This window comes from Saccostrea cucullata, unplaced genomic scaffold (genome assembly GCF_032062105.1).
Source record: "Saccostrea cucullata isolate Sc308-1 unplaced genomic scaffold, CSIRO_AGI_Scuc_v1 ctg3002, whole genome shotgun sequence".
NCBI classification, from domain to species: Eukaryota; Metazoa; Mollusca; class Bivalvia; order Ostreida; family Ostreidae; genus Saccostrea; species Saccostrea cuccullata.
The window spans coordinates 120,887-145,278 of record NW_026919969.1 but is presented as its reverse complement, the minus strand read 5'-3'; the positions used below and the strand labels follow the sequence as shown (position 1 = coordinate 145,278).

At 31.2% G+C, this 24,392-nt stretch overlaps 2 protein-coding genes and 1 long non-coding RNA gene across 3 annotated transcripts; 2 read left to right on the top strand and 1 right to left on the bottom strand.

The window, feature by feature from the left end:
- The first annotated feature begins 9,535 nt into the window (after positions 1 to 9,535).
- LOC134241053 (receptor-type tyrosine-protein phosphatase alpha-like) lies at positions 9,536 to 15,399 on the top strand. The gene is made up of 17 exons (XM_062723151.1): positions 9,536 to 9,613; positions 9,807 to 10,000; positions 10,147 to 10,234; positions 10,307 to 10,377; positions 10,486 to 10,522; positions 10,655 to 10,752; positions 10,865 to 10,993; positions 11,361 to 11,509; positions 11,622 to 11,757; positions 12,076 to 12,231; positions 12,330 to 12,423; positions 12,619 to 12,689; positions 12,817 to 12,951; positions 13,180 to 13,299; positions 13,399 to 13,547; positions 13,725 to 13,860; positions 13,994 to 15,399. Exons 1-17 carry the CDS (start codon positions 9,568 to 9,570, stop codon positions 14,063 to 14,065), a joined length of 1,881 nt encoding a protein of 626 aa, XP_062579135.1. The 5' UTR covers positions 9,536 to 9,567; the 3' UTR covers positions 14,066 to 15,399.
- Positions 15,400 to 18,448: 3,049 nt separating this feature from the next.
- On the top strand, positions 18,449 to 19,769 carry LOC134241090 (complement C1q tumor necrosis factor-related protein 3-like). Its single transcript, XM_062723178.1, has 2 exons — positions 18,449 to 18,551; positions 19,327 to 19,769. Exons 1-2 carry the CDS (start codon positions 18,449 to 18,451, stop codon positions 19,767 to 19,769), a joined length of 546 nt encoding a protein of 181 aa, XP_062579162.1.
- A 3,146-nt stretch (positions 19,770 to 22,915) lies between these two features.
- On the bottom strand, positions 22,916 to 23,837 carry LOC134241064 (uncharacterized). Its single transcript, XR_009986573.1, has 4 exons — positions 23,712 to 23,837; positions 23,391 to 23,502; positions 23,131 to 23,309; positions 22,916 to 22,974 (listed from the first exon to the last, which is right to left on the bottom strand). It is a non-coding gene; the product is annotated as an uncharacterized LOC134241064 (long non-coding RNA).
- Positions 23,838 to 24,392: the final 555 nt, after the last annotated feature.

Genomic DNA, 24,392 nt, shown 5'->3' with positions numbered 1-24,392 from the left:
AGAAGGTGAACATGCTATATCAATATTGGATGCTAGTGAATACGGGTTGTTATGATAGTCATCCTATTTCATGGAAAGTATATCCTTATCCATCCATTCTATTCCGTGATTAGGGCATTTCTGACAAATGGATATAATTACATTGATAACAATCCTTTAAAATATTATTAAGATATTTCATCCATGTACACTAAGATAGTTTGATTACTTCAAAAAATTGTTTATGGTTTCATGGTTGTGTGCAAATGTGTTGTTTGGTTAAATTTGTAATCCTTCTCTGAAATTCTGGAGAATAAATCTTCGGTTCTACCCTATACTTCTATACATGCTTTGTTTCCTCCTGGCAATGACGGACTTTTTCCATCACTTAGAAACAAAACCATTGAACGAAACTTGTCTTTTCTGCGTTTTCATATGAAGCAATGGCGACACGTTCATGTCAATCGTGAAACACATTACATCTTAAAGTTTCTCCCAAATTTTACATCTGATAATTCTTTGTTTGCGCCATAATGCATTTGCTGAATTTTAAAAGAAATACATATTCCCCTGAGATATCAAATTAGATAATAATGTATTTGATTAAGTTTAAGGAAGCGGGGAATAATACAAATTACAGATCTGAAAGGTGTTTAGATTTTTTTTTTTTTTTGGAATTTACAACTAAATCTTTTTAAACATAAAAATGGCACTTGCGTTCTATTACAAATATTTCTTTCCTTCTTTCCTGGACGTTACTGCAGAATCTGTGATACATCAGATCAATGAAAAATATTAACAGGAAAAACAGTGTATCGTATTGGGAGGTAGGAAAGAATCATATTGTAATATCAGTATTGGCCATTGTGTGTTTGTTTGAAAAGAGGATTTCTCAAAATTTATATTCATTTTCAAATGTATTGTGTACGATACGTGTAACATATACACTTCAACTTATATATTCGTAATGTATAAAAAAAATATTTTTCAATTTTTATAACCTTAATTGTGATTTCTAAACTGTGTTTTTCTATCAAAGAAAAATAAGGAGAAAACGAACAGTATTCAATATCAAAGTCAATAAAACAAAACAAAATAGGAGCAGAGCAAACACGGTCCCCCGAAATATCAGAGTTTGGGTTAGTTGGAGCAGTGAGCATCCCCGGCCGAGCGGTTACTCTCAACATGTACTCCTTGTCATGATCAGGGAATAACGGAAAAAATCCGTTGTCAATTCAGTGTATAAATAATAGACTAACAATTGGTATGAAAAAGCGTCAGTCAGCATATAAATATGCTCTAACCACTGCGCCACGTAGGCGACAGATTCAAACTCTAAAATCCATTCAAACAATACAGATTGAAAGCTACGCAAAAATGAACCTCACCAGATGTGGGATTGCGGAGTTGTTGGGTTAATACATAGATTAATTTTAGTCAACTGTAAACTCTATACTTTCAACTTTATAATGCTGCAGAAAAATTCGACACTACTTTTTCTAGAATATTTATCACATGAAGCCGAATGAAAGCATGATGTGAAAATAAAGACCAAAACAAAATTAAGATCAGTCCGTTTTCACTTAAATTCTTTTAACTTGGAATGTTCCTAACAATCAGATTCATATGTATGGTACAGTGAATGTTGCAGTTAATGTACAATTTCATTTACTCTTAATCATCTAATAGTTGCTTCTTTTAATGTAAACGTTATACTTCTGACAAAGGTTGTATCAAAGGACGCTATGGAGACAAATGCAATCAAACGTGTCCTCAGCATTGTAAATCTCAAAAATGTTACGTCACCAACGGAACATGTCTTGGGTGTGCCAATGGTTGGACGGGCTCTAACTGTAACGAAGGTAGATCTGCATTTATTATCATTCTGCTGCTCTTCGTGATCATTCCTTTAAAAAAACAATCTATATTATAGTCACGGAATAAGAAAGTGGTCATGAGGTCCATGAAAGTACAAAATATGTTTAATTATAAGAGGAAGCATCTCGTTTGATCAGACGATCCGTGCCCGTCAACGAGACGTTATACGGCTCTTCCGATCAAGTCACTGTTATAAATATATATTATATAACACCCCCCCCTTCCAACGGAAAAATATGGTGATTTTTTTTTTTTAATAATCGTATAATATGTATTCATTCAATAAAACAGAATATTACCAGGGGAACTTTTATGCGCAAAAAATATGTCATGTTTTTTATACTACATAATCATGGTAATAAGTTTGGATAGCGAGTAGTGACATGGATTTAGAAAACCACAGTTTGATGATCTAGAAAGCTAGATCACTCCGTCACGTGATTGAGTCATACCAACAGCAAAAAAATTGAGTGGTACACAGAAGGGTATTTAATGAATATATGCACTATGTACATTGTAATGCTGTCCGGAGAATTATTTAACCGCATTTAACCGGTTAAATGCAGTTAAACGGAGAAAAAACCCGTGGGTTTCGACGATATTGACAGAAGTGAAGTAGAAACTTCGAGATTTCATGGATATATTCGAGAAGTGGTGTGAAGAAGGTGTAAATACTAAAAAAAAGAACTTTTGGAACATTTAAATTCACAAAATAATTACCAAACTTAAAAGAAAATGAAGGATATGGAGATAACGAACAGTATTCAATCTCAAAGTCTATAAAACAATACAAAATAAGAGCAGAGCAAACACGGACCCCCGAAACATCAGAGGTGGGATCAGGTGCCAAGGAGTGAGCATCCCCTGCCAACCGGTCACACCCGCAGTGTGCTCCTTGTCCTGATCAGGAAATAACGGAAAAAATTCGTCGTCAATTCAGTGTATAAATAATGGACTAACAATTGGTATGAAAAACGTCAGTCAGCATTTGACTCAATAATAAACTGTATTTGCTGACAAGGTCATTGTATCGACAATAAAACTTACGAAATGATGATTTCAAACGAAACTGTTGATATTCTTGTTTCGTCAACTTGCTTGTCAATAACTTCCCTCATTTTAGAAATTGTTCATACGTAGAGCATGCTCTTGCGTATCGAATCAACTGAGATATAACTGAAATAAAAATTAACGACTTTTCAACATTATGTACATCTATATCCCATGATAATTTAAAGTCCAGGTTTTCATAAATGACAGCTGCTTTTTCAATTAAAACAGAGCTGAAAATTAATTTACTTTGTCACTGGTCATTTGCAAAATTAGTTTTTTTAAGAACATTATTATTGTACACTAGTACTCTTAAGTTGATATTTAAAAGATGTATAGCAAGTTACTAGTTCCCCTCGATCAGGACTGTTTCCCTCGGCTGCGCTTGGGAAACAGTCCTGGCTTTTGGGAACTCAAATCTTGATAACTTCCTGGCCTCAATGATATAATACTTTTTCTGTATATTATTATACCTCTACTGATTTTTCCATATATACGCATTTAACCATTAGATGTGACTAAATCCATAGAAATTGTTATAAATGGACTAATGCCCGTGCGTTAGTCAAGTGAGCTAATCCCTGCTTTGAAAGCTCAGTCCCGGTTTTTGTAATCCTCTAAATTTTACTTTTACATTGGTATGATATGTGAACTCTTGACCTTGGGTAGATGGATTCTTGCTAACTCTATCAATGATATACTTTAACTGAAAATTTACCATCACATGATGTCTATGCGGTTTATGAAGACAAAATCAAACAAGAACCATTGGAATTCCCATTGGTACCTATTACTAGTACCCCGCTTCTCAGTATGAATGAAAATTTCTCGAAGAAAATAAAAAGAAACAACAAATAAATAAATAATGATTATGATAGACTGATTGTATATTGTTTAACGTCCCTCTCGAGAATTGTTCACTCATATTAGGACGCCATCACTTGCCGGTGGAGAACTGCAAATTCTGTCCTACCCTAACCAAAAAAAACTATAGTGAACTATAGTTAACTATAGTTTACTATAGTTAACTATAGTAAATCAAAGTGTCAAAGTTTTTCAATGTGTCAAAGTTTTCACAAAAGTTTTTCAAAGTGTCAAAGTTTTCGCCAAAGTTTTTCAAAGTGTCCAAGTTTTCGCCAAAGTATTTCAAAGTATCAAAGTTTTTGCCAAAGTTTTTCAAAGTGTCAAAGTATTCGCCAAAGTTTTTCAAAGTGTCAAAGTATTCACCAAAGTTTTTCAAAGTGTCAAAGTTTTTGATAAAGTTTTTCAAAGTATCAAAGTTTTCGATAAAGTTTTTCAAAGTGTCAAAGTTTTAGAAAAACTTATTCAAAGTGTAAGATTATCAAAGTTTTCGATAAAGTTTTACAAAGTGTCAAAGTTTTCGATAAAGTTTTTCATTCAAAGTGTCAAAGTTTTGGATAAATATTTTGAAAGTATCAAAGTTTTGGATAAAGTTTTTCAAAGTGTCAAAGTTTTGGATAAAGTTTTTCAAAGTGTCAAAGTTTTCGATAAAGTTTTCCAAAGAGTCAAAGTTTTTGCTTAAGTTTTTCAACGTGTCAAAGTTTTTGCCAAAAATTTTCAAAGTGTCAAAGTTTTTGCCAAAGTTTTCAAAGTGTCAAAGTTTTCGCAAAAGTTTTTCAAAGTGTCAAAGTTTTAGCCAAAGTTTTTCAAAGTGTCAAAGTTTTCGTTAAAGTTTTTCAAAGTGTCAATTGAAAGTTTTCAAGTTTTTTAAAGTGTCAAAGTTTTCGTCAAAGTTTTTCAAGGTGTCAAAGTTATCAATATAGTAAATCAAAGTTTTCAAAGTGTCAAAGTAAGTTAACTATAGTTAATTATAGTATTTTTTTGTTAGGGTATACTCGGCACTTAGGGCCATTGAGCAGTGAGGGATCTTTTTGTACCAGAATCTACTGCTACATGGGACCTCGGTTGATGCGGTCTCATCCGAAGGACCGATGATGAAGCTGATATTAAAAAATTAACATTTATTTCAGTTGATAATAATATATCTATTTATTCAATCCTGCAGCATGCTCAGCTGGAAAGTTTGGTCCTGATTGTTCGTTGTCCTGCTCTGGTCATTGTAAAAATAATTCTTCATGTATTTCCACTAATGGTATGTGTTTAAAAGGCTGTACTGACGGATGGATGGGTGTGTTTTGCAATGAAAGTAAGACAATTATGACAGTTTTCCTTTAAATCATAACTAATCCTTAGAAGTTTTATGCTCATCTCATTCTGAATCTGTTTTCGAACAGATGAAAAAAATATCAAAGTTAGAGGTATAAACGTTATTTTCAACACAGGTTGTGCCACTGGAACATTTGGACCGGATTGTAAACACAACTGTAGCAGATTTTGTCTTAATGATTTAGTCTGCAACAGAATAACAGGAAAATGTGACGAAGGATGTAAACCTGGATACACTGGAGAACAATGCAATAGAGGTTAATGTTTACTGCGAACTTAAGATATTTCAGATTATCTGATCATTTAGCTCTTTGAGCATTCTTGTCAATCGGGTCATTAAATTCTAAAGAAAATAAAGTGATAATAATAAAATGTTGAAATCAATTGATTCATATTTTTAATTTAGAGTTATCTACATAATACTTGATTAACTTGAGTTAATTTAACAGGTTCAGAAAGCATTGTTATTTGGCAAGATTTTTTTTTGTTTGATGATCTGTTTGCTATACATTTTCAAAAGTTGATATTTAAAGCGGCAATACGGCTGCAAATCGTGTGCTTTTTCATTCAAATTTACTCAATATATCATTCAGGAATAAGGTAAAAAGTTGAAGTAAGCATTTGAGAAAAATAAATAACAACCCAATCAAGAGTCGTACAACTTAGATCTGTTAACTTGTACCACGTTAAGTCAAAATGACACGTGCATACAATGTAGGGTTTACAATAATAATGGAATATTAAGTAAAAGCAATTCTGAGAATCAAAATATCTTAACTCTCCGGTAAATTAATAATAGTTATCATAGTAGTCTGCATTCAGACGAATTTATCATGATTAAGTACAAATGTTGACTTTTTGTGGTTTGGGGTGCTGGAAAGGTATATCCACCAAATCATACGTCATCATGCAAGTCAAAAAAATATCTTTCTGCAGTTCCAATACAATTTGGGCTTCAAATGGCAATAATTTTTATATGTCATAAGTGCATTTTTACGCTGAGTTTACACCGATTTTTTTTCTTTGAAAGCCATGGAGATATAATAAATGATAGCATGTATCAACAAACCTTTAGGGTAGAACCTTCGCGAGCCCCATGTGAATGTCGTCGAGATCCTGTTTCTTCTTCATCAAATGATTATATTAATCTCCCAACTAAATCTTTATCAGGAAAGTTGCTTTTTAATTTCAAGCCCTATTTTTGGTTTTGTTTTTTCGTGTTGGTCGACTTTGTCAATGAAGCAGGCCTACCATTTTTCCTCTCTTACCATGCTGTTTTGTTTATGAAAGCTTTACACATGCGTGTATAGTAGGGAATGTGGAACTTCGAAACACGTTGCGATGCATATATTTATGGACCATAAGTAATTATTAATTATAATGAAAAAATCAGAATTATGTACTTACGAAATTCGTAATTTTCTGAAAGAATATACATTTATGGGTATGAAAAAAATTCCAAATCCTGTAGGAAAATTTTAATAAGTCTGTTTTTGAAGAAATGCGCCGTATTGTCTTATACGTTTATGGTGTAGATAATTTTCAACATTAAAAATTTAATCTTGTTTAAATGGTTTCAAAAATAAGAAACATCTGAATTTGCTAAGTATTCACTTATTGCAGTAGACACATATGGGGAATATTGCTGTTTTTTTATTATTATTTTACTTTGGAAATACATGACTCTTAATTCTAACCCAGCTGAGATAAATGTAAGGTATTTTAAGCATGAAAAAATTTAAGTTAAAAACGAAGCACTTGTCACAAATGGTGTTTAGATTATACCTGTAAATCGACTTTTCAAATAATGTCTAAGCACATGTAGTACTAATTTCTTTGTTTCCTGGAAGTTTGTACAGGAAAAAGATATGGGATAGGGTGCATGTATCTATGCAGTCAATACTGTAACAACACAGAGACATGTAACCACGTGACTGGAGTTTGTGAAAATGGTTGTGCAGACGGTTATTTTGGAATGCAATGTAATTCAAGTAAGATATAAACAACTATTTTAAGGTCAGACGATGTGTTCCTTAAATATCTATATTGTATATCTTATATCGTAATTATAACAGCTGTCATATACATTTTTAATATCTTATATCGTAATCTTTAAAAAAAATAATATTTATTACCTTGCCATTTCTAAACTGGTTTTTAGAATTTAAAATTGCGTATTTTGTATAGGAACATTCTGATTCCACGAAAAAGTTCTTCGATGTGGATATTTTGAAGTTGCTTGAGTTGATGATTTACAATATGCAAATTGTTAACTAGATATACCCCAAAAATGTTGGACGCAACTTCTTCATATCATTAATTGTTAACAAAAAACTAGATATATGAAAAACGTGATGATTCAAATCACGTCAACTCTACGTATTGGAGTAGCAATGTATAATTTCCTTATTGATTTGATATGCAAGAGCATGGTTAAAGTCCATGATAAAAATTCTTCTGAAATGATGCAAAATAAGTTGATGATATAAAAATATCAAGGGTCTTTTTTAGGAAAACATTTCATAAATAATATATAGTCTATACAATAACTATGTTATTAAATACAGTCTATCTTTAAGTAGAATGTTGATAAAAAAAAATACATGTAGATATAACGAACATAATTCACGCTCTAAAAATTTATTTAAACAATACAGATTGAAATAATTGCAAACATGACGTGGGATCACATGCCAAGCAGTAGACTGGTCACACCCGCATAATTCGATATTTACGGTGTTGTGGGATTAGAACATTAACATGAATATATCCTCCGGCTCTAGCTGAATCATCCAGAGCTCAGTTGCAAAGGGCATTGTATGAAATTCTGTGTACTCCACAAGAGGTTAAGGCTGCAGTTGAAGGTCTTAGCTGAACGTTTATAAATATAACATAATTCATAACATGGTCTTGTGCTACAGATGTCAAATGTGGGATTCCAAATTCTGGCAATCAGTATCTGTATTAGATGTTGTTAAGTGTTTCTGATGAGATATATTTAAGAGGCTTTGTGTAACAATAAAGCCTCTTGTAATATTAGAATGTTGTGCACCTGCTCCCAGTCGCGCGATTTTATTTTTGTAAAGTGCATCACTAAGCTTGAAAAAGTATTAAAAGTGCCAATTTTAAAAAATAACAAAATTTTAAAAAACCTTTTAACTTTTGTACCCCAATGTTGTGAGTCAGGAACCAGCAATTTAAACTGTAACCAAACCAAACAGAAGCATTGTTCCATATTACGATTTTTTGTCTTTGACTTTTGTAGAACAATATAGAATTGCTGTCAAGATAATACAGTGAAAATATTATGGGTTTTACACTAAGTAATCATATTATTTTCAAAGGTGCATGTAACAAACCTATTTTATATAATTAAGCGTGTTATTCTTATTATATGCGTTCCCTTTTTGAACAGTTTATAAAAATAAATTCAGAATTAATATATCATTTCAAGTAAATTTTCAGCTTGTTCAAATGGTACTTACGGGCCAAATTGCTCCAAAACGTGCTCCAAGAACTGTTCTGGCACATGTGATTATGTTGATGGGACCTGTACGTGCAAAAATCCACAAATGGTTTCCCCAGAATGCAAAACAGGTTGTTATAAAATTTCCATTATATAATTATTACATATAATGAGCTACTGAAAGGCTAAGGTGCTGTTGCATATATTAAAAAAAACAGTTTTATTCTTTCTGGATATTAATACTTTTATGTTTTTTAAATTTTTTTTTTTTTTGGGGGGGGGGGGGGATACAAATTGTCTATTACTAGTTGGTAGTACGTTTCTCATGCATAAACATGTTTTGATGCATGGTCTTTTTAAATAAAGTGTCTTTTTTTAAAGTACATGTATGTGTTGTGATACTCAAATCTGATTTTTTTAAAAAAAAAAAAAAGGTTTTTCAGGTATCCAAACACACTTCAAAAGTAATGTTATGTTCTTCGTATAGCAATAAGAAACACAGAACTATTAATGAGTTAATTGTTTGTTACTTAAATACATTTTGTGATAGAAGTTTCCATGGAAAATAAGGCAAAAGTAGAAATCCTATCTTCGGAAAATGCTGATGAGTCTGTCACCGTTGGAGTAAGTGTTGGAGCAACTATATTTTTCATCCTGTTGATTATTTCACTGATTTTGTTTGTACGGTGAGTCAAGATTAAACTTAAAAGTCATTTTTACATCTATCTCTGTCATAGGTTTCTTTAGGACATTTTCGTTTTGATAAATGATTTTTTTTTTATCTCATCATTGGCAGAAATACATATAAGCCAATACAGAAAGGGCAACCAAGAACCTAATTATATTATACATGGATTTAAAATGAAGAAATCCTTTTCTTTGAATGTAATTTGACATTCAGTTTATATACATGTCGTTTATTATTGTCATCAATTTTACATTCTTTATTCAGATATAGAAATAAATCCGAAATGGAAAAAGAATCTATTGATTCCAAAGGGAGGATAATGCTTCAAAAATTGGAAAACAAACAGACATCAACAAAGCCGAGTCGTAAATCATTCTTAATTCTTTTATTTTTATTCATATTCCCCATTAAAAAATTTGGTTAAGTATTTGTGTTCATAAATTATATGAGTTGAAGTTTCTAGTTTTGGATTGCTTTGAAGTGTGTATAAAAGATCAATGAAAGAAACTTGGCTAAAAATAAAAGCAAATATAAATAATATTATTAATAAAATTACAGATTCCAAATCTGCAAAAAAGGATAATACATCAAGTCTTGGCGAGTCAACCACAAGCCTTGTCCCACATGGTCAGGCAAAAGATCCAAGAGGTGGATTGATACACACAAAGAAATTAATACCGATAAAGAACTTACATGTGATAGTAGAAAAGATGACATTGTGTGAAAGCGCTGGATTTAAGAATGAATATATGGTATATTTTATATTGTTGTTAGTCTTTCTTTAGTTAGAACTTGAATAAGTAATGTAAAATATATACTATATTCTGTGTCGCAAATTTTACGATCAGTGCATTAATTAGCTGAAGTTTTTATTTATTAGGCCTTTCATTATTTTCAGGAAATAAAGAAGGGAGAACTTTATCCTTGTTTAGAAGCCAAAAAGTCTGAAAATGTGTCCAAAAACCGCTATAAAACAACATATGCTTGTGAGTAATATTCTGTATATTTTTTCTTCTAAATTCTATGGACTATGCTTTCCCATTAATCCTCTTTTTCAGATGATCATTCCCGTGTTATTCTGTCAACATTATCGAGCGGATCCAACTACATTAATGCGAATTTTATTGAGGTACAGTGTAACTTGTGTCTTCAATTTTAGCCTCTTTTTAAATATAAATAACGTTTTTTTTTCTTTAGACTACCATATAAAAAGTGTCTATTTTGTATATTAAATTAGGATACTCAAGGACAAAGGGCGTATGTAGCTACTCAAGGTAAAAGAAAAAAGATCAAATCTCAATGCATCTACATTGTTAAAGTAAAAGAGAAGAAAACGAACGACTGAAATAGCAAAAAGTTATGGCTTTCAAGCGTAGTCTTTTTGTCTTCTTGGTTCTCATCATTAGGTCCAAAGTCAAAGACGGTATCTGATTTCTGGTCAATGGTTTGGCAAGAAAAGCTTAATATAATTGTGTGTTTGACAAATCTGAAGGAGGGAGAAAAGGTTTCTTATTTTTTATTGACTTCGAATGTTTGTGCCATGCAAAAAGTAATATATAAAAGTTAGTTATTATGTTGATGAATAAATATGTAATATTTCTACAATCTTTTATTAGACTAAATGCTCTCAATACTGGCCCAACAATGGCGAACAAATAAGGACTGGAGAGTTTACCATTTATACCGAGAAGGAGATTGTTTATGCAGACTATGTTATAAGAACTCTTCGTCTAAGTAGAAAAAATGTAATAATGATACTGTAGAAGTACTTTTTTCCGCGTGGTATTAATTTACGCTATTTACGCGGTCACAAATTTTCCGCGGAAATTTGTCCAAGCGTACTTAATACAAATGTAAGCCATTCAGTGACAGTCTAGGAAATCCGCGTACTTTTCTACGCGCGGATTAAACAAAAATTGAGATTCCGCGGAATTATGACCTCGTGGAAAAAAGTACGTCTACAGTATTCATGAATTTCCATAATTTCGAAGAATTGCTCTTTAAAGTGACCCATAATTGAAATGAAAATCCCTTGATTAAGTTTATGATATTCTGAAAATTTTCGAATTAGACATTTTTTATAAAAAAAAAATGTGCAATTGTCTCTATCAGATCAAAACAAACATGGCGGTGATGATGTTCCATTACACAAAATGGCCAGACCACGGGGTTCCTGATCCACTAAGTCTTGTCATATTTCATCGTCACGTGATGCGGATGTCTGATGTGGTTCGCGGAAAATACATCCTTGTACACTGCAGGCATGATCTCTCTCTCTCTCTCATCTTTTTTTCTATTTTTTCAATCTCCCACTCTCTCTTTCTTTCTCTCTCTCTTCTAGTTAACACTTTTACGATAAATCTCTATATCTAGTGCCGGCATAGGAAGAACGGGGACGTATATAGCACTGGACGCCCTCTACCGGGAAGGTGAAAAGACAGGAAAAGTTAATGTGCAGAAGTATGTAGAAATCATGAGAAAAGACCGAATGAACATGATACAGGGTAGTGTAAGTGAGATAACTATAGAAATTTTTAAGGCAGATGCTTTTGGCTAGAAATGGAACTGTTTCTGTGTGATGAAGAAATATTTTATATCTCAATTTGTAACACTCTCTACAGACCATAGATTATTGAATAATTTTCAGATTTATCCAATATTCTTTAACGTTCACTATAAAGGGTAAGAAAACAATTCAGCACTGTTAATATATTTCTCTGCAAAACTCTCTCAGGAGCATTAAGGAAGAAATTGACAATATTCAGTTCATACTCTAAGGTTAATATATCAGTCTTTCGCAACTTTTTTTTTACATGTTGCCTTGCAGGATCAATATGAAGTTGTCTATTTGACGCTCTTTGAGTCTTTTAGAGGAAAATCTGAATGTATGTCTACTGAGTCATTTTTGAAAGAATACCAGCAACACTCCTGTTACTCAAATTCTGGAGGAAATTCAACCAACACAAAATCTGAGGAATTTGAGGTTTATATTTAACTATTTATATAAGTAAAAAGGCACAAAACATCAAATTATGCATTCAATTTAAAAACAATTATTTTTTAAAAAATTGTTCTTGGAAGGAATTGGCGAATCTGAGAAAAAAGCATTCCAAAAAGGATTTTGAATCGGGACATGCTAATATTACGGCAAACTACACGCCATCAATTTTACCACGTAAGTATTTGTGTTGAGCATGAAGCTGTTGTCCTTTGCACTGTTTCATGTAATTTAGGGTTCTAGCATAAGTGTAAAATACATGCATCACAAGTTATTAAACAAAAAATATCATGTTCAATTAAGGATTGTTTAAACAATGGAAAAACTTTAAACACAAATACATGTGGGATGAAATTATTGTTTTAATTGTAGTTGAGGAATTCAGATGTTATCTGGACTACGTGAAAAATAGAGGAACCTATTATAACGCTGTTCTTCTAAAGGTTTAGCAAGATTTCACTAAATTCATATCTTGTGCTTAAAAATTAATAGAGAAAAACATTTTAAAATTTAAAACACATGTACTCATTCGAAATCAAAGCAATAAAATTTTAACTTGGAATTTTGTAGTCTTTCACTAGAAATGACGCCTTGATCAGCGCTCAGTACCCGCTTCCTGATTACACGGAAGACTTCCTCAGATTACTGACAGATTTTGATGTCCGCGTTGCCGTATTCTTATCTCCATTGAGAGATATTTCCTCGGTGTGTGTTATGACTTACTTCACAGTAATTTTCCTTATTAAATATTATCATTAACGACATCTTTAAATTTATCTTTTTTCCATGTCTTTTTATTGACTTTAAAGTTTACAGTAAAAAAAATGTTTTGTTTCCAAAGAAATTTGCTTATGGTTATTATAAATTATTGGCTACTTTGTACTACCCTCTTCTTTTTTATTCATATAATTCTCATTTATGATATGTTTTCAGTCTACCCAATGGTTTCCATTCAAAAAACAGACAAAAACATTGGGATCGTTCACAGTAAAATTTGCAGAATCTTCAAATTCCAACAATATAAATACCACAGAAATTTTGCTGAAGCGAGAGGTTTGTTAAAACATCAAAATGTCACGGACAAGCTGTAATACAAAATAAGAAACTCAGAAAAATCTATTTTACAAATAAGTGACTGTGTGTTGTTTTCAGGGTAGTGGTAATATAAGAAGATTGGCTGTAGTTGAATGCAGGGCGTGGAAAGACGGCTTGTCTTTAGATCATAGGGCGTTACTTGACGCGATAAAGGAAACAAAAATTGAGAAAAGCCTCACTGGAAGCAGAATTCTAATCTTGTCAAAGTAAAGATAAGATATCAATTTGGCTTATTTTTATGATATAAAATAGGAGAAAGATGATTGATCTGTGTAAAAAATAAAAATAGGAATTATATGTTTTGATTAGTCATTTTCTTATCAATTGATAGAAATAGTTATTGACACTCTTTACACAATTAATTAATCAATTCTTTTCTTCAGTGACGGTGCCAAACGATGCGGGCCATTCTGTGTTGTTTACAACTGCTTGGAGCAAATATCCCTTGACAACGAATTTGATATGTTTACCAATACACGTTTGCTTCAAATTCGAAGACCGGAATTTATCTCCACCTTGGTACGAAAGAAAGATTAGAGATTGTGAAGCCAAATTATAAATGAAATAAAGATAGGCTTGAATTAGAAAATTATTGCTAATTATTATTTTAATTGTGCTAGTTTGATTTCATTTCTTTTTAACTCTATTGTAGGATGAATACCAGTTTTGCCATGATGTTTTAGCTGAATATCTTCAGAATGATACAGTTTACGCTAATTGCTAAATGGACATATCTGCAAATAGTTAAACTTAATTAAATTCATATATAATTTTATTCACAAAACGTTAATGGGATTGGGAAGCAGGGGTCGCCTATATTAGCCCTCTCTCTAGTGAAAATACTGAGAAGTTTATTGTTTGCTGTAAAAAATAATGACTTTACCAGTTTTAGGCATTAAGGATTATCATTTTACCTTTATTTGTTGTAATGTATAGACGCAATACAGCATATGTTAAGTCATCGACGGACCAAAAAAAAAAACCCAGAATAATGCACATGTACATATTTATGTTTTTTTCCCCATTTATTTGTTTATAATCAGATACGTAATAAAATACGATATATTTTCTTCAACTGAATTCATTCATTAGATTAATAAGAGAATAGTATAATGCGTTTAGAAATTATTTTGTATTTTACAAGTAAGTCTAGATCTCTTCATTGAATGTTTCTTAACATGCAACACGTTTAGCAAATTGCTACTTAAAAAGTGTTATTTTTAAGAAGATCAAGTTTTCACATTTGGACCTCTTCATTATCATACCTTTTTCTACATTTATTTTATTCATTTGTACTTATTTTGGTAGTTTTCAAAGACACGAAGTCTAAAAACAAACAGAGAAGGAAATGGTTTTGTGTGCATTTATTGTTTATTTTCTTCCCTGTCAATATTATATAATACTTAATAAACATTGACTTAAAGGCTTCGGAATGTGAAAAAGTACAGAGACTATAGCTACCAATCAACAGAACAGAAGGAAATATATTTATAATATCTTTAATGCATTTCTTTCCAAATGTTATTTACTTCCATTGACCCTTAATGCAATGTCAAATATAAATCACGTAATAATCTTAAGGAAACAACCGCCTTTGATTAACATTGGTTCTTAAATGCCATTGGTATATGTACTGTGATCAGTGTAAAAAAAGTATGCAGGTTAAGGTTTCTTCCTTATACTTTACGACTATTTTACATGTGACTTAATATGAAAATACAATGAAATGAAAGAAGGTACATCGTTGGTAGAAATTGTGTTAATTTCTGCCTTATTTCCTGATCCAATAGATAAGTTTCTCTTTTATCTGACGACATAGGTATTACATAACAATGCACATTGTGTTTAACCTTTATGTACCTTCTTTTTGAAATACACATCGTGTTAAATAAATATTTTTGGTTATTCCGACTCACATCTTTATTACAGATTATGTGAATGTTTGAATAAATAGTGCGGAAAACTAAGTGGGACAGACTGACAGACATACAGAGGTACAGACAGACGGGGAGAAAAATCTATAGTTTAATCCAGTTACACCGGTAGTGGACTAATTGATTATAGATCATGTAAAAAAAAATTATGAAAAATCAGATGGAATCTTACGTGCCATAAATAAAACTGCAACTGATAATCGTGCATAAGTTTTTGCAAAAAGATAATCCTATGTAATCTGAAAAATATTAAATAAAATTATTGCAGAACAGGACTTTTTAATCTTTGCTATTTGATATAATATTCATATTGAAGTAAAAAAAAATACATTTAATTCAATGAGATTAATGGAATTGAGTAGAAAACATTTGGCAGGAAATTTAATCAATCGTCTTTAGATAAATATCAAAAACAACGAAGCACATCATTTTTGTAATTTGTAGTTCATCCAGTGGATATGTAGGAAGAACATAATTTTAAATAATCACCATTCATATCATGCCATTTGCACCTAGAATCGTCATTATTGTTCGTAAATATTATTTTTTTAAATTATAAACTTGCTCATTTAAATACCATCAGAGGGGAGAAATACACCAATGTTATCCAGTATGATGACATCAATCGTGTTATAAGAGGAAATCTTGTATTCTGTATTATAATTTTTTTCTCTTCAGCCAATAAAATCTCATATGTAAAAATATGAAAAAAAATCAATTTTATGATATATAGTTTTAAGAGAATGCACGCATCAAAAAGCACACCCATTCCAAATTATTGCTTAAAATGTCCAAGACGTTACCATCTTTAAAAAAAAAAAATGAGGCGTCTTTTTTATTCGCCTGGCTCAATGTCCATTGGCAAGGGAAATTTTGTTGGTTAACTTGGTTAATATGGACGTTATTTTGAGAGTATTTGTATATGCAGAAAATTTAATAGATAAACATGTCGAAAAGATAATTGCTCATGGCGATGTAAATTCCTGGATAAGGGTGATCAACGAAATCAAAGAACACCCCACAACAACGAAATATCGATGATGCCACAGTACATAAATAATTTAACTGACGTCAATTTAACAAGAAAATACCAGTGAATCCTTATAATTAAAATTGGACGTTGTGAATTTATTGTTTATAATTGACTAAAAATGAACATGAATACAGCAAGGTCACAAAATTATTCACCGCCAAGTGTGTAGACATTTTTATGTATACTCGTAATTCCTGCATGAAAAACATGCAACTAGTGGCATTTATGGACAAATAGAAAGTCAAAAACTTTAAATGACATAATTCAGGGACCGCTTCATTCAAATATTGCAAGAGCAAATTATAACAAACAGTGGAAATGGATACAACCCTCAAACAGGGATTTTCACGGCACCAATCTTCGGAGTTTATGGTTTTTCATGGACAATGATGGCCGCCTGCGAGTATGCTGCTGGAACAAAAGGGGATTAGGATGATATAAGAACTTATATCCTGTAGAATGTTATAATCAGAGGAACACTTGACTTGGATACTGAAAAAAAGTGCGGATGACGCAACATCAACAGGTTTTGTCATTTTGAATTTGAATAAAGATGACACCGTCAAAATATCGAAAGCTTGGAGAGGAGAGAGGTCGGTTTTTAGTGATGAGCATCATGAGCGACTGTTAAATCAATTGTAAATATTTGCTCATTAAATTCTCATTTTGAAAAGAATGGCATCAGCTAAATAACTATTAGTGGATACAATTTTAAGCTGCAAGAAACATTCTATGAACTTATTTTTAATATTTCACGGTATTTAAGGAGAGGAATTCACTAAGTTATTTAGAACTTGTGATATTTATCAATAAAATATGTTCAAAACAAACAAAACAATATTTCAGAATGGAGAAGGGATTGTATTTTTAGTTCACCTGAGCTGTAGCCTTGAAAAGTGAGCTTTTTTGAATTCTTAATTTCTTCATTGTCGCAATTTTATTTCCCAATTTTATCTTCTTCTCCAGAACCACTGACCCATTTTCCATAATCAAACAAGAAGTAGCTTAAATAGTAACTCGTTACTATAAAATAGAAAATTATTCTATATTTATGGTCTTAAAATTTCAAATTTTGCGGACCGTTCACGGTAGCTCAGTCGGTAGAGCGCTCGCTCCGGAGGTCGTGAGATCGTATCTCGGCCGCAACTGACCTGGTCCTTCGGATCAGACCTGAAAAACCGAGGCCCCGTGTCAGCGGCAGGCGTTGGCACGATAAAGATCCCTCACTGCTCAATGGCCCTGAGTGCCGAGTAAATGTCAAAATTTGAAGCCCTTTACCGGCATACGGTGACGTCTCCATATGAATGAAAAATTTTCGAGAGGGACGTTAAACAATGTACAATCAATCAATCAATCATATTTTGCGGTGAGTTGTATCTTTCATCATGCTTTATTCAGAAAACAACCCTGAAAATGCCACCTTTTTAATATGGAAAGCAATAAAACAGATGAGAAATACTGCTATCAATTTAAGCTTTAGAATTATGTTTAAAATGTATAGAAAATACAGAAGATACACGAGCCGCGCTGCTTGTGTGTCTTTGCAATGCCAAAAAACTGCATTTGGAGACTTTCATAATCTTTCAGTCAAGAATACATTCTATATCAAAATCTTATCAATTATTATGTTTGAATTATGTTTTAAGTTAGTGGAATGAACTTAAAATCAATTAAGTAAGAAAACACCTTTAAGATGTACTTTGTTGCCTCAGTGTAAAACAATTTTGCAGAATAGCAATCATGTTACTTTAATTTGTGCGAAAATCAATGTTAGTTTAAAAAGTGTGCGGAGCTGTGTAGTGATATTTTAAGCTTTATTTTGGTTCGTTGATATCTGTTTTCATTTCACATTTCATTAGTCAACCATATTCTAAGGTGAGTTTGATTTATATTATTATCAATTTATTTATCGTGCAAAATCAAGTTAACTCTGCGTTTCACTTCTGCATCATTCATTATTTTAAAAAAATCATATATGTACAGCTTTTAACACTGCATCTGTCGTAATTACTTTTTTGCGTGCAATTTTATTTCTATAGATGGTCACGGAGTTCATTTCACGTGTGTTGTTTTATATATAAGATGCAAAACATTTTTCTATAGATACACTATTAATTGAGTATAATAGACGTAAAGAATAATGGCCCTGACTCTTATTCTGATTGGTATGGTTGTTCTTCAATGTGCTGCTGACTGTTGTACTTCCTGTTCAAGGTGTAGCTACGACAGAAGTCAGTGCGGAGGTTAGTGTTATCTGTAATACTCACAGAAGCTTTGTAATAGACTTACTCTTGGGAAACAGGACTCTTGTTACATGTAATTCCCTCAATGGTATACTTTAGCTGTTTTATTATACCGGTGCTAAATTAAGACTATTTTCAAAACTCGTATAAGCAATAATATTTTACTGTGAACTCAATGCAATTACATGTATAAGTTTTTCAGTAGAAATTACTCAGAATGTAGATAAAATAAAGAAATATATTCAATAAATGTCTTTGAATTTAAATCAATGCTCTATAAAGCACATACATGGATCTGCTTTTTTTAATTAAAACTATTTCCACTTTGACAAATATACATACAAAGAGAGAAAATAATGTTATCTGTAATGCTCACAGATGCCTTGTTATAGAATAGAAACCTGAACAATATTTATAAAACATACTACCTATTTGTGAAGATTAATTTTGAAGTTCAACAATACACTGCCTAAATATTAAAGAAATCTTAAAATTAATGTAAATAATATATCGCACAAAAGTATTTAGATAAACTGTTAAGATGATACTGTATTTTGTCAAAAGGCTAAATTTATTGATCTGAATTCTTACAAGTGTATAAATGATATATTTATAAAAACATGTTTTGATATTTCTAAATTGCTTTGCAATTGCTACTTTATTTTTATTTGTTCTTAATGTTTGTATAACTGGGTTATTTCTTTAGGACATACTTAGTCTACTAATTATAGTTGAAACTGAAGTGTTTGTATAATGATCATTAATTGCTATTCAGAATACACTAAGCATGGAGTAGCGTTCTACGCATACATTTCCAAAGACTTTGCCATAAGTACAGCCAGTTCCACTTTTGCATTTGATGTAGTAATAACAAACAATGGAAACGGGTACACCCCTCAAACAGGGATTTTCACAACACCAATCTCCGGAGTTTATGGTTTTTCGTGGACAATGATGGCTGCCGGTACACATATTGCTGGAACAAAAGGTGATTATGGTGAAATAAGAACCCATATCATGCAAAATGGCATAATCAAGGGAACCCTTCATGTTGATACTGAAACATATGGAGATGATGCTTCATCAACTGGATTTGTCATCTTGAACTTAAACAAAGATGACACTGTCAAAATATCAAAAGCTTGGATAGGAGAGGGATCGGCCTACAGTAATGAGCAGCAAGGAAGGTGGACATTCTCTGGTTTCAAGATTGCATAAATGTACATCTAAATAAAAACAATAATCAGATATTTTTCTGAGTATCATTTAAGAGCAATTCTCTGTAATAACCAAGGTAATTCTGAAAGCGTCTGGCACGCATACTAACAGATTTTCTTCAAATTTGGCATTAAGTATCTTCCAAGGATAAAACTTGTTTGTATGGCATAATTTTTTTTCTGGACATCCTCTGTTACCATGGTAACCAGGATACAAATTTTCTGACCAATATAGCAAGAATTTGTGCCTAGAGATCTTACGAAAACAACACTTTTCATTCCATTTGTGCTGAGACCATATTTAGGATTGGACCTTTGTTATTTAAGGGAAAAATAACCCTTTTAAAATAGTCCATGGCATAATTACGGAAGTTCTTATAGGACCTGTCAAAAGTACATGTATTCTAGATTTCGAAATTAAGAATTGTCGAAATTGTTATTACACATTAAATTCTTTATAACAATTTCTTTGAATAAATAATCGAGATTTAATCTGTTAAAATTATTGAATTTGTTAAATGGATATCAAAAAAAGATTTACCACGAATTCTAATGCTTGTTATAAAGAATTTAATTCTTTTAAAGGCATTCAAATAATTGTAATATTGATTTAATGCTTATTTACTATGTGCCCTGATTGATGAATTTTATGATAACAATAATTTGCATAAAGCAATTAGGTGGAAAAGTCTGTTATACATAAAGCCCACGTTTCTATCTGTCGTTGATGCCCCTTGTATGCCCAACCAATTATTCGTTTTATCAAATTCAACAATGAGGTCCTGTAAAAAATATACCTCAATTCAGTATATGAAATTGTCGAATTTATATTAAAAAAAACCAAAGTTCTTCAAAAGACTACTTGCTTTTACAACTTTTCTCTATAACTGTGGACTTAAGAAAATCCACAGAAAGACTTGTACTGTTCGATGGATTTGTACAATTCTCTATTCAAACAAGTCTATAGCTATGACTGTTTTTCTTCATGTAGTTATGCATAAGCAATAGTATCAAACAAAAATATTATTTATTCTTACTGTCTTATGATGGATACTTTCTAAATTTACATTTACATATAAACGAGTCTCATGTATGTTCTACCCTAGTGCATGCTTTACTTCGATAATTAAAAGAAAATTATGCATCTTTGTTTTCTTTGGCGTTCAAGACGTTCACTTAAGGGGGCCGACTATAGTTTTATTGTGTGAAAACTACAATAGCGAAACTCTTCATTTTTTTATACCAACATTAACTTCAGTGTACATGCAAAGTTTGGAGGAAATCTACCGTCCCGGTATTTTTGAGGGACAGTCTCAAAATACGGGTACATACTGTAGGATTATATAGGAAAATGCCAAATTTTAGCACTTTAAAGCAAATTATACAAATACTACAATAGACATTTTGTTCAAACTATAATATTGATGAGTAATACCATATTATACAATATATGTAAGAAACACAAAATTCTACCGTCTTGTTATCAGAGGGGGCATCTCAAAATGCAAAAAATAGCAAATTTTACTATTTTTTATAGAGTATTACAAAAAATGACGTACACAATGGATTCACATGAAAACATAATAAAAATATTGGGGATATTCTCAAATTTCTATGTTTCAAATTTCAAGAGCGTATGTTTATTACTTTTTCTTCAATAATATTTTTATTACCCCTTTCTTTCAGAGCTCCAGGTTATCATAACGTCCAAAACACACTGCAACGACGTCAACCTACCTATCAATTGCAAAATCGGTTAAAAGATCAGTAATATCAAATTGTAATTACATTTTTATACCTATAATTTCTTAATTTTGTATAATTTTGATAATTAAGCGAAAATAGTTGCATTAAAACAGTAAATACGCTTCACTTCACTTTGATGCGCGAAATATTGCGCAATGGAAACTATAGTCGGCCCCCTTAATACTGATTTGAGGAAGAAGTCAAACATTTCAGAAATTTTATAATTATTTACTCTGCCAAAAGATTTCACTTTTCTTTCAATTGCTTCATTTCCAGAGGTAGGAAATTTACATTAATAAGAACAGGAAATTTTTAATGTCATTTTGATATTGTCTAGGTTATACCTAATATATGTTATTCCTTTTAACTTATGGATACAACTGCACAGGTCACTAATACTTTGTTATTGGGTTTAACTTTTCCTTATATTGCATGTCAGAATTCTCTGAAAATGAGGGAAGTAAGAAGCCTACAAACTGTCCTATCCGTGGAATAATCTTCATTTTTATTTTTTTTTCTTTATATATCAAAACAGTGTTATATTGGATTTATCTATTCCTTAAATTATTTAGCGATGTTATCACTTTTTACCTATTACACGATCTCTGACATACAGGGAACTGATCTTGAGAAGGCAACTGAATGTTTAATCAGTGGAATATTTCCTCATACTTATTAAACATAGTACCTTTATTTATTTTTATTTACTTATTTCCGTATTTATCGTCCTTATTTAACACACCAATAATGCTTCATGATGAAATTTCTTTTAACAAAATGTAAAACACAGTTGCAAAGATTTGCTATCTAAAGAGAAGTTATCACATTATTTTGAAGGTAAAAGGTAATTGTACTTTATCGAACAAGGAGTAGTGCGTCAAATAAAATGAATGTATGCCACTTGTGAAAAATGCCGTATTTCTTCAAAATTTGAAGTATACTTTGTCGCTATTCACTGAAATATGATATAATATATAAACAATTAAAAGGATGTTAATCCTTTATATGTTGATTGGCATCAAAAACTATCAAGAATTAGATTATTAAATAATTGTTAAATATTCAAATGAATTTTTTTTATTAAAGTACTTAGCTCATGCTGGAGTCAGGAAGTACATTTACTAATTAAAAATACATAAACATGTTAAAGAAATAAAGATAATAAAGATACGATATAAACATCGTAAAAGGATTATTGCAGAGAAATCTCCCTCTCTCTATCTCTCCATTTGGTTCAATGTTGAGATATTATAAACATGTTCAGATTTTATAAATGACCATTTCTCAACAATAACCGCATTTATCAATTGCAATTATTGTGTTAGTATCCATTTTCTTTGCATTGTTTATAACTGCAGTTGTTATTTGTCAAGAAAGCTGGTTTTCTGTTAATAGTTCGATTTCGCCGATCGAAAAATTGTAGTCTGCTGCCTGGCACACCATTATACATTTGAAATATACTGTAATATGATAAGAGTATTTTTATATATCTTTATAATTCCAGTAAAAACATGATTATCATATGAAAACCAATGAATTCTTTATATGAATTAAAATAATGATTATTCTTTATTTAACTCATATATCACTAATAAAATTTGAAGTTCCGAACTCACCTAATCAAACCCTGTATTTTCAAAAGTTTCATGTATCAAATGAGAGATTTTGGTACGAAAAATCACGTGATACAGAATTCACTTCTTGATATTCATGTGATTCATAAGTCTTTTCTTTCATTTCTGCTTCAGTTGTTATGTAATGAGCGGACTGTCTTTTCACTTTCACTTGCTTTCTTCTAAATAAAAAAAGAAATTAAAAAATAAAAAAAATGCACATATATATTTTATATAACTAAACAATGGATTAGAAAAAATACCTTTCACGAATCCATAACGTACAGGTTAAAATGTTTAGTATGACTAATATAGATATTCCAATAGCATAAAAACAGTGGTCATCACATTTTCTAGCCGTAGTCAATGATGAAACTGTATTAAAAAGATAGGAAATCCCATGTGAATTGAATACAGGGATTTTCAAACAAAATTATATGAAGAAACGTAACAGAAAAGAATAGCACTTAATCATTTATCTATTAAAATCACACTGTTATTGAATATATAAAGTTGAATATATAAAGTTGGTATATGGCTCAACAAATTCACTTTTTACATATCAGATTGCTTTCACATATTACTTTGTTTGCATCCTGGAGAATCCATCATTCTAGCTTTGACGTAACAAGTCCCATCAATATGATTGCATATATCAGAACAGTTCCCAGAGCAAACGTTTGAACAATTTGCTCCAAAATAACCATTACCACAAACTGAAAAAATAAAACTATATTTCTTATCCTTTCAATTCAGTAATTTAGTATTTGATTAGGGGTTTGGAAATAATATTTTTTATTGTCAGACAATCTTTCGCAGCCTTCTATATGTTTTTTTCTTTGTTGAGGGGGGGGGGGTATATCCAAGAAACATACATTAATAAAGCTAGTTATTAATGTTATAATTTAAAAGAAAAAAGTATGTTCCATTAGGCTTCATTTGGTTATCAAGTTTTGATTTAAAAACGTTATGAAGCTTCCGGTCGTAGCATGTCAAACCTCGGGACATTGTACTATTTTTAGCTTTTGTGATTTCCTGCTTTATGATATACACTAATTTATATCTGGTAAAATTTTAAAAAAAATGTTTTATTTTTATTTTAGGGCATTATATGCAATCAGATCTTTTCATCAAATTTCAGTAAATACACGTATATTATTAAGGAAAAGATAAATTCAGGAGAGTGAAAACCTAAGTTTGGATTTAATTAAGTAAATGCAGAAAAGAATGTGAATTTTTTGCTTTAATTAATTGTTTACAAATAC

What these genes read in the sequence shown, in the direction of transcription:
- LOC134241053 (XM_062723151.1), top strand. Translation starts at nt 9,568, where the DNA reads ATGCTTCAAAAATTGGAAAACAAACAGACATCAACAAAGCCGAGTC. An exon ending in GATTTAAGAATGAATATATG is followed by an intron (nt 10,001 to 10,146) that starts GTATATTTTATA and finishes CATTATTTTCAG; the next exon opens with GAAATAAAGAAGGGAGAACT. An exon ending in AAATTTTGCTGAAGCGAGAG is followed by an intron (nt 13,300 to 13,398) that starts GTTTGTTAAAAC and finishes TGTTGTTTTCAG; the next exon opens with GGTAGTGGTAATATAAGAAG.
- LOC134241090 (XM_062723178.1), top strand. Translation starts at nt 18,449, where the DNA reads ATGGCCCTGACTCTTATTCTGATTGGTATGGTTGTTCTTCAATGTGCT. An exon ending in CGACAGAAGTCAGTGCGGAG is followed by an intron (nt 18,552 to 19,326) that starts GTTAGTGTTATC and finishes ATTGCTATTCAG; the next exon opens with AATACACTAAGCATGGAGTA.